The 15631-nt window shown below is 35.4% G+C and overlaps 1 protein-coding gene across 1 annotated transcript in view; it reads left to right on the plus strand.

The window, feature by feature from the left end:
* Window positions 1-11546, plus strand: part of LOC136031045 (ATP synthase subunit b, mitochondrial-like) — a 31151-nt gene extending 19605 nt beyond the window's left edge. Inside the window, exons 3-5 of the mRNA XM_065710245.1 lie at window positions 3172-3335; window positions 7320-7508; window positions 11297-11546. Coding sequence (XP_065566317.1) covers window positions 3172-3335; window positions 7320-7508; window positions 11297-11473 — 530 coding nt within the window. The 3' untranslated portion in view covers window positions 11474-11546. The remainder of the gene's footprint in view (window positions 1-3171; window positions 3336-7319; window positions 7509-11296) is intronic.
* Window positions 11547-15631: the final 4085 nt, after the last annotated feature.

Consider the following 15631-nt stretch of genomic DNA (forward strand, 5'->3'; position numbering starts at 1 on the left):
TTGCAAGCTATTTGAAAAGCTCATAATTTCGGACATTAAAGCTAGTTGTAAAGTGCCTCCCCACCAGTTTGGATTCCAAGCTGGCTTAGGATGTGCCCATGCCTTGCATGTAGCTGCAAATGTTCTACTGGATGCCCACATTTCGAAAGAAAGCCTAGCTATAGGTGAATATGATGTACAGCGGGCTTTTGATTCGGGTATCCATTCTCAGAATATGGTTGAGCTGAGAAAGTCCGGAGTTGACCGTGCTATTGTTAAACCCTTGAACGACATGTATAGTAGGCTCAAGGTCCGTATTAAACTGTCAGGTAAATTAAGTCGTAGGTTTGCTGTGGTGAAGAAAGGTATAAAACAGGGAGCCGTATCATCACCTGATCTGTTCAACAACAGCATATCGACGGCCCAGTCAAAAGTGGCCCCTTGCTGTATTTTTAAAGGCATTGACGTGTCCCTAGTTGGGTTTGCAGATGACCTTCTAAACTTTTCAAGAATTTTGTCTTCTTTGGAATCTAACTTTAAAATTTTGGAGATGGAGTATGATGAAATTGGGTTGAGTTTTAATGTGACAAAATGTGAAGTACTGTTATTTAACTGGAATGCCTCTCAACCCGAAATCCAACTAGGGTCACAGGTGGTCATGCCCTCTAAGTCAATTGTATACCTGGGTCTGCCGATCGGTGAAACTCTTCAGCATACACGAGCACTGCTTGTAAAGCACATCGAGAAGAAGATCAGGTCAGCTTATGGAGCTTCGGTTTCCTCCAAGCGTAATCTAAATAGGTCGCTGCGTGCACAAATATTTGTTGCTGTTGCCTTACCCCATGTTCTTTACGTTTCGCCGTTCTGGAAGTTACTTACAAATTCGAATAAAGTAACTATAAGAAGAATATTCTTCAGGTACCTCAAGTTCCTACTTGAGATGCCATTAAGAACAAGTAATTCTTACCTAACGAGGCGGTATTCAGTACCTGACCCATTTACTGCGGTGGAAGCGTGTCTTGAAAAGTACCGTGATAGAGTAGAAGCGAGTAACCACCAGTGGACCGCCATTCTTACATAGTTGTATTATAGTTCCTTCGTGATTATTTTCATTTCAAGAAGTTTCGTTGTGTTTTGTATGTGCGTTTTCTTCTCTTTTGTTTTTTATCCGTCTTTTGTTCAATTGTGACGGGTTTTTCCAATATATTTATTTATTTATTATTTATTATATTTGCCCAGTTACGAATATGGGTTATTTAGTCATATTGACAGACAAGAAAAATACATATATGTGTTTGGTGCAACAAACCATCTAAAATAATGCTTGAAACGTCTGTGAAATGATTACACTACTAATATCAATATGCCTGCTGCCATCTTATCTTTTTAAAGTTCGTTGAGAGAATTTATAAAGTTATAAAGTATCTTTCTTATTCCTGGCCATACTATAAAAATACTACATCATAATAGAAGTCCATAGAAATTTAGCAATATTTTCCATGGCCCTTTCTTAATACCCTTTTAATAAAGAAGAGAACACAGGATTTATTGCTGATTTATGTACTCCTGTAGTGACACCTAATTTATATGGTAATGTGTAGTTAAAATTTTGTTGGTGAAATTGCACTCAAATAACAATTCTAAGCTTGTCTTAAAGCAGTCAAGTTTACTGTAGAATTAAAAAAAGAGGATGAAACCTTATATTTATAAAATTTAAAAAGATTATGCAAGCAAAAATCCTTTCTTATGTTAAAGCAGTCAAGTTCACAATGGAATTGAAACACAAGAGGATGAAACATTATACAATCGAAAAACTGATATTCTGAATCTGATATTCTGAGATCTTGAAAGCAGTTGAATTGGCCATGCTGAGGTACTAAAACAATGTATATTTTAGTTTGACCTAATGAACAACCTTAAAAGCACAAGGTATATTTCCAGATGCAACACAGCAAACATTTTCATTGGATGGAGGCGCTAGATTATAAGACCCTTCTTTGTGTTTCTGATAAAATTGTTCTTCCTAAGTAATTTACACTGGATATTTAACAGATGCGTAGTTTCTGCATCCAGAGATGTTTGCTGCAGTTTTGCTTAAATATAATCCTTTTTTTGTTGTCTCTTTTGCCAGCCCTACATAATAAGGTGTATGACCCCCATCCCCTCTATCTTAACCATTTGTATGCTGCTCAACCAATGGCTTCCTCACTTTGTTTTGGGGCCACAATGTCTTGGTGCTTGTACTCAAACTCTGGTTATCTCAAAGGCAATAGATTTCTTTGAATGTGAGTTTTAACTAATGTTGCTGGTGCTACAGTTAGAAAATAATCCGACATCTCCTTCTCCAACCCCTTATATATGCTGTAGCTGTCATGTAATTTCCGTGTTATGTTATGCTTTAAATTTGTTGGCTATATTACCAAAAGGTCGCATAATAAGGAAAGTCCAGAGAAATTAGGGGAACATGGGGTAAAGTCCTCTCTTGGGACTCTTTTAAGAAAGCAAGTATGCTCTGTCATTCAACAAATTTCTATAAATGAAAGAGCAGTTTATGCTAAAGTTTTTCTGATTAGTTTGTTCTGATTAGTTTGTTCTGATTAAGTTATGTCTAGATAGCATAAGACTCCCTTTCTTGCTTTCACTTAAAGTACCAAGGGTAGCAAATTAAAAAGATTTTTGTTCATAGGATCCCTAATCATAGGACTCCTCTAAACCACAATTTCCCATCTTTTGATTCTTACAAAACTTCAAAATTTTTGTGGCAGTTTCATATTTCTGTTAGTGTTGCTGAGTTAAATTATAAAAATATATACATAAAACTGGTTAGCTAAATTTGGTAGCGTTTTTCATCTGTAAAAATTCCAACATCAACTGTTTGTTGATTCCCAAAACTTTTAAAGGAAACCTGTACTTTCTTAAGCCCTTTGGTGCTATATTTTTTAGCTTAATTCTGCTGTTAGCCACATCACCCATTCCTCTTTCTGTCTAATTTGGGGTTTTCTTCTAGTAAAAGCTTTTTAACTGCATATGAAATTTTTTTTTTTTTATATAAAAAATTGAGCTCGTGGTTTTTTGAGAAACTTTTCAAGTTTCTACTTTACTAATTGAAATAATCAGATTCTATTTTCACTGTCCTTGGTACTTTGTGTGTTTAAAAAGCTGTTTAACCACTTTTTTTCCTCTGTGTTTCAGGGCCGTATGTTCTTGGTGCTGGTGCATTAACTTTTCTTCTTTCAAAGGAAATCTATGTTGTTGAACACGAGTTTTATACTGGTGTTGCTATTGCCATTATGGGAACCTATGGTGTTAAAAAGTTTGGTAAGCAAATTGCCGACTATGCTGACAAAGGTATTGGGGTAAGTATTATTCACTTGCTAGGCCTATTCCTTACTTAAAGGATCTCTGCAAGATGCTATTTTTTTTGTTTATCATATCATGATATTTGCCATTATGTTTGCTATTCACTTCTTTTTTTAAGTTTAAGACTTAAGTTAAACTGCAAGGATTAATTGTTCTACTAAGCCATTAAATTAAGCTAAATCAAATTAAGTTGGCTTTTGGGAAATAAAAAATCACCGTGTAAAAAGTTCGGCAGTTGTTAGTACATTTCATGTTTGTATGATTTTGAATTTCGTTTCTGGGAATTTTACTTCTTCCTCAAAAATATTCTGGAAAAAAATGGTGCAGTTAATTAAGATAATTGTGTAGGAAAATAATATTATAAATAAAATTTATTTTCGAAGCATGCTTTAAAAATAGTAAATGGTATCAATGGGTAGCATTATTAAAATTTGGTTGGCCTCTGCCAGTCGTGTTGAAGTCACAACCCTGTCGTATTTTATATATCCTTGTCTATCAATACTCTCTTTGTTGAGAGGCCTGATATCCTTGTCTATCATATACACACTGTCGCAAGACTGATATACTTTTCTATCACATACATACACACTGTATGTGCGTCTAAAATGACTACAAAGACAGGGTCAAAGCCCTGTCTTTGTAGTCGAAACTCATCAACATTGTGCCTTATCATTAGTGTTTGTAGCGTTTAGGCATTCCATTTAGACATAATTTTTGAATACTGGACCATCCCTGTAGTACATTATGTTGTAAAAAACAAAACAAAGTCTGTAATAATGACCCTGCTCTTGGAAAAAATTGGGGATGGCTTCCATGTGCCATGAGTGATCGGCTCGTTTCCCTAATTTACTCACTTGCCTTGAGCCCCAACTTGTTCAGCCCAACTCAGCATCAAGAATCTGCTGGACCAAATGCTTTTACTAAACTCTGTACTCCATGTATGGTCAAATAAACTTCAGCCACGCCTTTTCGCATCTGTGACTATGCTTCCGGAAAGCGCCAAACCACCTGGCATCTTCTTTGACGACGTTATGCCAACATTTCCTTTGACCTGTTTTTTATGAAAAAAGGAGGAGGAAGGGCTACTAGCAGTACCTGGCGTCTCAGGGTTTCTTCCGGTTGTCTCATTACGTGGCCTAGCCATTTGAGACTTCTTTTCTTGATCAAAGTGAAAATGTCAAATTTTGGATGCATATTTTTATCAGTAGTTTGACTTGACTTGAATTTATTAAACAAGAAACGATATACATAAATCTTATACAAAGGAGACAGGGAGGCAACTCGTTTTGTCTCCTTTAACAATAGAGAGAAAAAACGTTGGTTGCTGATTCTTTGGGGCATCCTTATGTTGCTAATGTTCCGTAGCTATTTGCTCTCAAGAGTGCCAACCTGAAGCTGTTCCTGTGTCTTGAGCGGTGAAGTCTCACAACCATGTAATAAAATTGAACGCACACATGCTAAGTATGTTTCAAGCTTTGTTAATATAATAAATAAAGATCCTTCAGAGGTATTGCTGGTGCATAGGGTGTCGAGACGACCGTTTCAGTTGCTGGGTCTTTTTTTTACAGGGACAAGTAGCAACCTTGTCGCCTAACATTGCCAGAGTAAGGATCGATCCCTGGGTCCTGTATTTTCAAGCACATTATCTACCGTGATGTCACAGGGTTGAATTTTGTTACGAGGTTGACTTCCCTTCTTTTTCTTAGTGGTTTGCAGAACTGGCAAAAGATGGAAGAAGGTTTGCTAATGCTGCCTAGTCTTACTAGAAGTGTCAGTTTTAGCATCTATAAATGACTGAGATTTTTAAACTCCTCGACTGTCTCAACTGGTTCCCCATTAAGAAATGTACATAATTGATTTCCCATTAAGATATGCAGGAATCTATATATTTTTAAAAATGAGAAGGAACTTTTTCTGTTTTTGAGTAAATCATAATAGAACAAGGACCTTAACATATCCAAATGTTTCTATACTTAAATGCTGAACTTTAAACACATAGACATTTTCTGTTGAACATAATCCTTTCTCTAAGGAATTCTAGAAACTTTTGTTCCTTGTGTATTCGTCTTATTTATTTTCTTCTTTTTTCTTTATACTAAGGCTTGCAGCACTATATATTAAAACTGAGTTATTTAGAATGTAAAACTGCGTGGTAAAAGACTAGCTGCAGCTCAGACACTATAAAGTATATAGTGCTGCAAGCCTTAGTATAAAGAAAAAAGAAGAAAATAAACAAGATGAATATACAAGGAAGAAAAGTTTCTAGAATTCCTTAGAAAAAAATTATTATGTCCAACAGAAAATGTTTATGTGTTTAAGGTTCAGCACTTAAGTATAGAAACATTTGGACATGTCAAAGTCTTTGTTCTATATGATTTGCTCAAAAACAGAAAAAGTGCCTTCTAATTTTAAGACTAATTTTTAAAGACTAGCTGCAGTTAGTCTTTAAAAACGCAGTAGTCCCTCTTTTACATTCAAATAATAACTCAATTTTAATTTTCAAATTCTTAGTTTTATCTGTATTGGAATTTTCTGTATAGGAAACCTATGTTTTTAGGAACTAGTTATTCTTTGGGAATCATTAAACTCGTATATAACCTGTATGAGTAGGCCTTTCACAAAAAAAATATCTGGAAAGTGTATCCTAGTTTTTAAAATAGAATATTTTTATGCTCTAGTAGCCAGTTTTTAATTGATTTTTAGGGTATTTTCTGAGAACTTTTCTAGAATAGAGTCAATCCGATAGAATTAAGACCAAAAACTTATCAAAAGCCACGAAATAGAGTGCTCTTGTTTATTTGACCATTGTGTTTCAAACTATTTACAATTAGCAACTTTAAGTAACAAAACAAATTATTGCCAACGTAAGTTATAAAATTTCTTCAAGTTGCAAAAAGCAACTCAGTATAATTTGAAATTATAAATGTTTGGAGTAGCACTGACAAAAGTCAACACTTTGCAACTAAGGGAAAAACACTTCTCAAAAACAGCTCTTTGCAACAAGGAGAAAGTGTAACTTAAGAGCCAGACTATAAGGTAAAGCTAAAGATAAAGCCTGTGGTTGATTTGATAATGAATGTTTATCTATCACCGTACCTAAAACATTTCACCCTAAGGATTGGGAGACATAGAATGTATTTTTTGAGGATTTTGTTTAGTTAGTAGTCCTGGTCATATAGGCTTTAGTAAACTTGTCTGTTTTGCCAGATAAGTAAGTCCTGGCAAATAATTTAGTGTTTGTAAAATTTGTTCTATAAAAATGAAATTGTAAGTTTCTGTTTGGAAAATTGGAATTCCAGTCCTAATTTTGTTTAATCAAACACAAACACCTCCTGAATTTTCATTTTCTTTGCTTATAAATAACTAAGAAACATTCCGGATTTAGATTAAGGAACGCTTAGAAAAATCTTAGGGTTACGAAGTCTGTAGATACCACAATATGATTTATAACTGGTCGGTTTATTTCCTGTCATGTTCATGACAGGTAAAATTATTTCCTGGGCGTTTATAATAATGAAAATGAAAATCATCAATGATCTTAATATTTTAGGCACATGAAGAATGTTTATATTAAGAAAATTGAGAGGGTTCATAAGTAACTTCTGATTGGTTCTAAGGTTTCGGGAAGGCTTGCCTGTCCCCCCTCCCCCTTCTCAGGGTTACACATTTCAAGTAATCTCAGCCCAAATTTAAACCGTTCAGCCACAAATGGCTAGTCGATTTTTTTTTGTATAGCGAACTTTTTTCAGGAATATATTTACTTTTTGTGCTGAGCAAATGATGCTCATTATCTTCCTCATTTTAGCTCCTCCTCATCCGGAACTACGTTTCAAATATGTAAAAAGTAATGGTTTGTATGGATTGTTTTATAGGAAGGACTGAAAAGAGATATGTTTGATTGCATTTGACCTATTGTTTAAAAGGGCTCTATCCTTTTAAATTACACATGAGATTACAAATTATGCATAATTTTATTTCAGGAAATTGAGCAAAGTTTCAAAGAATATCAAGATTCCTCCAAAATTGGTTTTGAAGAGGCCATAACTTTAGAAGAAAGGGCACAGAAAAGTGCTGAAGCCCAAATTATGCTTTTCCAAGCCAAAAGGGAAAATGTACAATTTCAATTGGAAGCCGCATACAGAGCTCGTCTCCACCATGTTAATAACGAGGTGAGAGATGTATACATAGGGCCGCTTAAAGTCATGACCTGAGTTGTAGTAAAACAATTCTAACCCCACCCCTGTACGACGTCCTCAAATCGAAAAAAATTGCTTCTGTAATATTCATTATTTTTTCGTTTAGGTATTTTTTTAGAAAAAAAATGAATAAATAAAAACAGTTCAGATCAGCCACTCTTCTGAAGGAAATAGTACAGTAGTGAAGCTTTTCCTTCATTATATTCTGAAAATTTATGTTTTATTAAATGTTCACAGTCCCTTCCAGCTTACTGTACCCCAGTCTCTTCTCCCTAAAATCGGGATATAGTCCCACGCTGTATAATTAGTTTGCCTGATTCGGTAAGATTTTTTTTATTATTGTTATCATTATTTGGCATTATGAACCAACTTTAGATTACAAAAAATCAAAAAAATGGTACAAACCATCAAAATTAAGAATGCAGTTAAACTGGAAGCGATCTTAAATTAGATTAAATAAAATAAAGGTCTTTTTCAACTGAAAGGAGGAGCATTAAAGGAGCAACATTAAAACTTAAAAGGAACAGAAATTGTTACGTGTATGAGAGGGATATTCCCCTCCTCAACGCCTCGCTCTTCAAGCTAAACTTTTTTAGTACTTTTAAAAAAGCTTCTTATTGTTTTAATTAAACGACCTTCGGGTTTCAGGAGTCATTCTTAAATAATTGAAGCAAAATTCCAACTTTACCGGAAAGAGATGGGTTTTGATGAGGGGGAAACCCTCCTCACATGCGCAATAATTTCTGTTGGTTTTAAGTTTTAATATTGCTCCTTACTTTCAGGTGAATTCCTTATATTATTGAATTCCTTATCGTTTTTTAAATGATGCCATGAAATCTGGCTCTACCTCTACGGAAACCCCCCAACCCTCTCCATAGAAAGATCCTCTAAAAAAATCATTCCCGGTGAAAATTCACCCCAGTCTAACATCTTCAAGCGTAAAATTGAGCCGGAAAAGAGAAAGTAAGAGTAATAAAAAAAAATCGTATAGGAATTCTGGTAAATGCTCCTAGTGTAAATTTTCCTTTAAATATTACCCCCCCCCCCCCCAGAGAAACTTCTCTTTCTAAGGAAAATTCCCCCTTTGGAAAATCCCCCCCAGCTGAAAATTCAACCCCTCCTCTCTGCTACTCAAAAAATGTATTCTTACTTCTCAAAAACAAATACTATACGTAAACAATAGGCAAATCTTCAAACCTTAAAAGACCTTTACCCAGGGGCAGTGGGTGTCATGTTATCTCAAAAGGCATAGTTATTTTGCCTTTCAACTATGCTGGACAATATGGCAATCTCATAATTGTGATCGAACGATTTTGGGAAAAAGTGTTGCGTGGGAGGGGGCCTAGTTGCCCTCCAATATTTTTGGTCCCTTAAAAAAGCACTAGAACTTTTAATTTCCGTTCCAATTACCCCTCTTTCGATATTCTAAGACCATTTGGTCCATACGATTGACCCTTGGAAAGTAAAATCAAATAAACACACATCCATGATCTTTCTTCTGGCAAAAAACACAAAATTCCATATTTTTTCAGATAGGAGCATGAAACCTCTACGGTGGGGTTTTCTGATATGCTGAATCAGATGGTCGGATTTCCATTAAGGTTCTTTGACTTTTTTTTGGAGGGGGTCCTTCCCTTTTCAAAATCAGGCGAATTTTCCGAGGCTGGTAGCCTTGGATGGATAACACTAAACTTAATGAATCTTATGTATTTGGAACCGGTATAATAAGCTTATTCTTTTAGTATATCTATTGATATAAAAATCGTCATTTTTTGAGTTTTGGTTACTATTGAGCTGCATGGCTCCTTGCTTAGAGTTCTTTACCATGATTTATTTAATAAATACAAATAATTATGAATGTGGTAAAGTAAAAATTTTGTTATTGTGATGTTTTTTGAAAGAGAAATAAAGTATTCACTGTAAAAATTGCTACCCATGGGATAGACAATTTAATTTTCACCCAGTCCCCTTGTCCTTTCTATTCCCAAGATATAGACGTAAGCTATATACAACAGTTTATACAACTGCATATTAATTTATTTTTTACTTATATCTCATCAACAGTTCGTTCATAACGACAAATATCGCTAATTGAAAAAACAACTTGGAAAATTCTGTATAAAGCCTAGGGTTAGATTCAGAGTTTAGAGGAGAGGGAAGGTGGTTGGGATGCAGTTAAACTGGACTTGTCACTACAAATCTCATAAATAATAATTTTTTCTTTGTAGTGAAGTACTAGTTTTAGCATCATAGTGTTTAACCCAGAAGAAAGGATTAACTGAACTGTTCTCAAGTATTAGTTTTAGTTCAAGTATTAGTCAAGTTTTAGTGTTCTCAAGAAGCCACGCCTAGTTCGAAAATGTTTTATAGCACTTGATTAGGCTTAATTATGTTTGATGGAACAATGTGAAGATATCAATGAATTTAAAAAGAAATATCTGAATTTGGAGGGTCTGGAGTTTGAAATAAAAGATCACAAGAAAACAAAATTGTATTTTACTGCTTTTAGGTCATATTTGCAGCATAGAAACATCTTGTTACATCAAGTTTTGTCAGCGCTGCTATTATTAACTATTGTTTATAACTCTTATGTGTATCAGGTACGTATGTAGGAATTTAGAAAGGGGTAAAAAAAACAATGATTATATGAAAAAGTACGTTGTGGGGAATCATAGTATCTATATATTAAGGAAGGGGTAGTGGCCCCGTATATGCATGTTTATATGTGAACGCAATAAATTTTGAGGGGGAGGGAGGCTTAATTTCAGGGGGATACAAATCTAATTGAAAAGAAAACAATGTAAACGAATTCTAAGAAAGATCTAGGATATTATAGGAAAGATCCCAAATATCCAGAGATTTGGATGATGGGGCGGATCCATAGTCCTTCAAAATGCCAGTTTTGATCTATTTCTCTGTCATTTACTCAAATTCTATTCCTCGTACTTTTAGAGCAGAATTAAGAGTACAGTTTTATATATAGTTTTTATTACTCAGAGAAGAAACTCCCATCTTATTTGGATGTTCTTTCGCATATATTTTTACACAACATTATCCGAAAAGTACAATAAAGCTAAAAAAAAAAACTCCCTCCGAGTCTCAGCCCCTTATTTTGTCTTGCTCTCATCGCACCTTGCGGAGTAAACATAGCAATAAGTTGAAACCTATAATACCTTACGTAAATTTATCTTCATTCAAGCATGGTAAGTTTGAAGTTGCCGGGTTATTTGATGGAAATTAGTTGTAAAGGAAATTCAACTTGGTCTCAACTATTTTTTAGGTTTTCGCAGTAAATAGCTATGAAAACCTGAAGAAAAGATTCAGAAACCTTTTGCAAGATTGTTTGTTCTCTGTCCTCTATACTGATGTTTCGACTTCGATATGCTGTCTGTTTTTAATATTTTTTTTTATTTTTTAAGGGGGGTAAGAAATCCACAAATTTCTAGGAGTGAGTCATAAGATTTTGGAGTTGTTAAGGCGGTTTCCGAGGTTTTCTTAAAAAGACTAGATTTATAGACGTCATATAAAAAAAATATTTGAGTTGGGGATGGGATTATTGTCCCTCGTTTGAATTTATTTTTCTTGTCAACGTTTTTTTTTATCATGTCAAGCCTGTTACAACTTACTCATTGTATCGCTTCGTGTTGCAGAATTGTTTGCCCATTTTTCTTTTTTCTTTTCCAAAGACATGAGGTGGTGGGAACCCTCACTCAATAAAATCCCTTGCTACTCCCAAATTATACACATTATCTATTTTGCAGATCAAGAAGCGTCTTGACTACCACCTTGAAACCGAACGAGCTCAACGTCAAATTAAACAGAAAAACATGGTTGACTGGATTGTTAGAAATGTAATGAAATCAATAACCCCTGAGCAGGAGCGTCTAATGCTCAGTAAATGTATTTCAGATTTAAAGGCCATGTCAATTAAAGCCTAAATATTTTTTGAGCTACTACCGCTCTATTCTGTGTTAAAATGAAATAAAACGACGTTTAATTTCTGTTTTATAATTTTCTTCCCGTGTTCTGGAATAGGGCTGACAACATTTATTTTGTATCACCTTTTGGGATCCCCCAAATACGAGATTTGAAGTCCTGCTCTTTTGCGGACAACGGATTTCTTTTTATTCATACCTAATTCAGTTTTATTCACAGTGTTTTCGTATTCTTGATGGCATTTCTAATAGTTCGTGGTTACGAACTGTAAGTAAGGAGCGACCCGGCTCAATAGTAACCAAAAATCTAGAAAAAACGGAATTTTGATACCAATAGACATATAAAAAAAATTGGATTTTTATGCTGATTTCAAATATATGTTTCATAAAGTTTAGTCTTACCCATCAAAAGCTACGATTCTGAGAAAATGTGGCTTATTTTCGAAAAAAAGGGGGAAACACCCCCTAAATATCATAGAATCTTAATGACAATCACATCATTAGATTTAACATATATTAGAACCATTCCGTAGACGTTTTAGGCTCATATCTGCAAAAATGTGGAATGTTGTATTTTTTCGCCAGAAGAAAGATCACGGATGCGTGTTTATTTGTTGTTTTGTTGTTGTTTTTTTCAGTGGTGATTGTATCGACCCAGTGGTTCTAGAATATCGCGCGAGGGCTCATTATAACGGAAATTGAAAGCTATAATGCGCATTTTAACTGACCAAAAAATTGGAGGGCAGCTATGCCCCCTCCTGCGCTCATTTTCCCCCCAAAGTCACCTGATAAAAATTCTGATATAGCCAATTTGGTAAGCATAGTTGAAAAATCTAAAAACTATTTCTTTGAGGATGATTTAATCCCCCACAGTCTCCAGGAAGGGCTGAAAGTTATGAACTTTGTCTATTGTTTACATAGAGTGTTGGTCATTGGGAAATATACAGACATTTTCTGGGGGGAGGATGGGGGTAACGTGGGAGGATCTTCCTGTGGGGGAAGAGAATTTTCCATGAAGGGGGGGTGGATTTCTCGGCATTATTAAAAAAAACGATCAGAAACAAATAAAAAAAATAGTTTTTTCAACTGGAAGTAAGGAGCATCATTAAGCGCGAGGTTTTGACGAGGGGGTGAACCCCCTTATATACGTAATGATTTCTGTTCGTTATAATGTTGCTCATTGCTCAGTTGAAAAAACTTGTTTTTATTAAATTATCAAGGATAGCAAAGCATTTTTTGTCCCCTGTTGAACACAAATTAGGTCCATTTTTCTCTGAAAATCATAATCAAAAGACCTTTCTTTTGTTTTTTCAGAAATTTAAATTTTAGGACATTGGTACGTTTTTGTCAGTGTTGCCACGTTTAACCATGAAAATAAGCGAAATAATTAGTTGAATTTGACAACTACATCTTCAAAGGAAAGCTACATCTTCATAAGCTGTTTGATGTTATATGTTGTAGCTTATTCTTTTACTGATTTTTCAGCCATGTCTTTTTATTAAAACTTTGCATCAGCTACTACAAAAACCGCATACCCGTATATGGATACTTTCCCATCAGTAATTGAATTCCAGTTTTTTCCTCATAAATTAAGAAACAAATGGCTATGTAAATTTCCACAATCAGATTTCATTTTCACTCCTTTAAAGGTAACCAATTTTATTTTAGATTTATTTTTTTAATGATCCAGGTAAACCGTTTATCAGCTAGTTCCCGTCCACTAGGGACGATCAAACTGTTAATTCCGACATTCTGGGTTTTGTAGGAGCGCTGAGGTTTTGCAATATTTTTTTTTCCAAGTGATTTTTTTACCAGAATCTATTGCTTGATGTTGAATTTGATGTTCTCTTTCTTGTGCCTGTTTAATTTTGCTTTAGGTCTATGGTGACAGTCCTCACACCCTTAGATACTTTTCTCTTTTTCTTTCTGATCGATCTTCTTTTCATACCAAATTCTTATGGCATTCATACTCCTCTTACCCGTAGGTCGTACATGAAGCGTTTTGCCGAAAAACGCTATTCAAGCTGCCCACTGAATTTGCGAAAAGAAGGACAAATCTGCCTTAAAATCATAGGAATGGTGCGAAAAAAATCGCCTTTACCCTTTCCTTGTTTTATATGAGCTTCAATTCATTTGTTGCTCTTGAACTTTTATTACTGCTGCAAAATAGTCAGCGAAATTCCACGGATTGCTAATAAACGCCACAGAATTAATCAGTTTTCTTACACGGTTTTTTTCTTACAGTTAGTTATTCTCTTGAGTTCTTAGTACGTTTTTTTGTATACGCGGGAAAATTTCGATGGACGTGGATTTGTGTTTTTCCACAAAATGGATTTGTGTTTTCATCAAAGGGAAAGCAAGCCTTGTTGGTGGAGAGTGATGATGTCCAACTAAATATACAACTTAAAAAGAGCAGCAATTGAAAGAAAGAAGTCTTAAGAGAAAGGCTTTCTTTATACTAATGAAAAACAATATATAATTGTTCAGTATTTTAAGCGTAGGGTAAATCTCGACTGTAGGATAAATCTCGTATTCGCCATTTACAATGATGGTATTGAGCTGACTCGCCTGTCCTGTCCCAAGTAGTGCCCCGTGGTTTATAGAACCACTCTCTGTCCACTGACGATTTGACGGCATCTTCACTGGTAGAGGCCGCTATACTTTCATTGGGAGCTCCATGAGCTGACGACTCTTTCGGTAAATAATTAGTTTTCCAGTTTGGTGTTTGGCTGCTTTTTGAAATGTGTATGAAAACGAACTCAAGCTCTTTTTGCTATTTCAAGTCGAGAAAGTTCAGAAATTATGTTGCTACTATTCCGGATCTTACAAGCTGCAATCACATAACCCTGCTTGCGAAGATAAGTGAGAGACGAGTTCAAAGCTTCTATAGATGTGATGAATGAGATACTTAATAGAGGCCTTTAAATGTTAAGCGGCCCATCTTTATTACCCTTTGCTTGACTAATTCAAGAGTTGCTTGACCGATCGTAGTGACTGGGTACACGACAAACATCCCACACACCAAACTTTGGTCGTACTAGACTGTCGTAGACCTTGGTCGTGACAGTTGGGGACTTGGTACTGAATGGCCTTTTAATTGTCCCAAGTGTCTTGATTGGCCATGGCAACAGCTCTTTGCGCATAAAGATCTAAAGCGTTCTTATAAGCAATACGAGAAAACTACATTAGGGATGAAGAATTATTGCATGTCACATTGGTTTGAGTTCCATTGCAATGAAACAACATTTCCAGACGAGCGCTTCTCAGTCAATCCTAATTCACTGGTGACACCCCTTAAAAGTCTAAGAAACCCCCTTGAGGATCCGTAACCTACCGTCTGGGAACTGTATCTCTAAACAATATGTAATGTGTATATTTTGATTGCACTTCCTTTTTCCAAAAACACGAAACTCTGAAGCACCTCCACAATTGAGCATAATTTATTTAGAGTACCTAGTGCTGATACATAAACTACAATTCCGGTCAAGGACATGGTGCTTATATTCGAGTACTCTTTTGGGATAACCACAGCATAAATATGAAGCACTAGCTAAAATTCGTATACTCTCCATTAAAGATTTTTGGGACGCATAAATCGCACACCTTTCTTTATGATTCCAACTTCTTTAATTTTCCTGCTGTAGTAGTAACTGAAGGTATTGCTGTGACAGAAAAGGAAACCTACCTCTCCGCGCACTTTGATGTTTCCCATTTCTTAAACGAATTTTTGCTACTGTTTATCTTTTAACATCCCAAAAAGACAATCTACTTGACCTTGGATAGTCTGTACCAGTGTCAATGGATTTTCTGATTCTAGACGTATACCCCCCCCCCCCCCGTGTAAAAATACATCCTCACTGCTCAGTTCCGTTAACCTAGACAGCTAAAAATTCCGCTAACCAAGACAGCCGAAATTCCGAGGGTAAAGCGTTTTGACGAAATCCTCCTGTGCATCATCCAAGAAAATTCAACTGTCCCGAGTCAGACAAGATCCCATTTCACTATGCTGAACATCATTCTGGCAAATTGCCGATCTCTCTGTAACAAGCTGGAATATTTTGAAGTTTTACTTCGAGGCAAAAACGCAGCTTTTTTGCTGTGACGGAAATCTGGAACCTTGATCATGCCTCAGGACAAACTACTGGATATAATTCATTTCTC

The sequence above is a fragment of the Artemia franciscana genome, chromosome 9, assembly GCF_032884065.1.
Source record: "Artemia franciscana chromosome 9, ASM3288406v1, whole genome shotgun sequence".
Lineage (NCBI taxonomy): Eukaryota > Metazoa > Arthropoda > Branchiopoda > Anostraca > Artemiidae > Artemia > Artemia franciscana.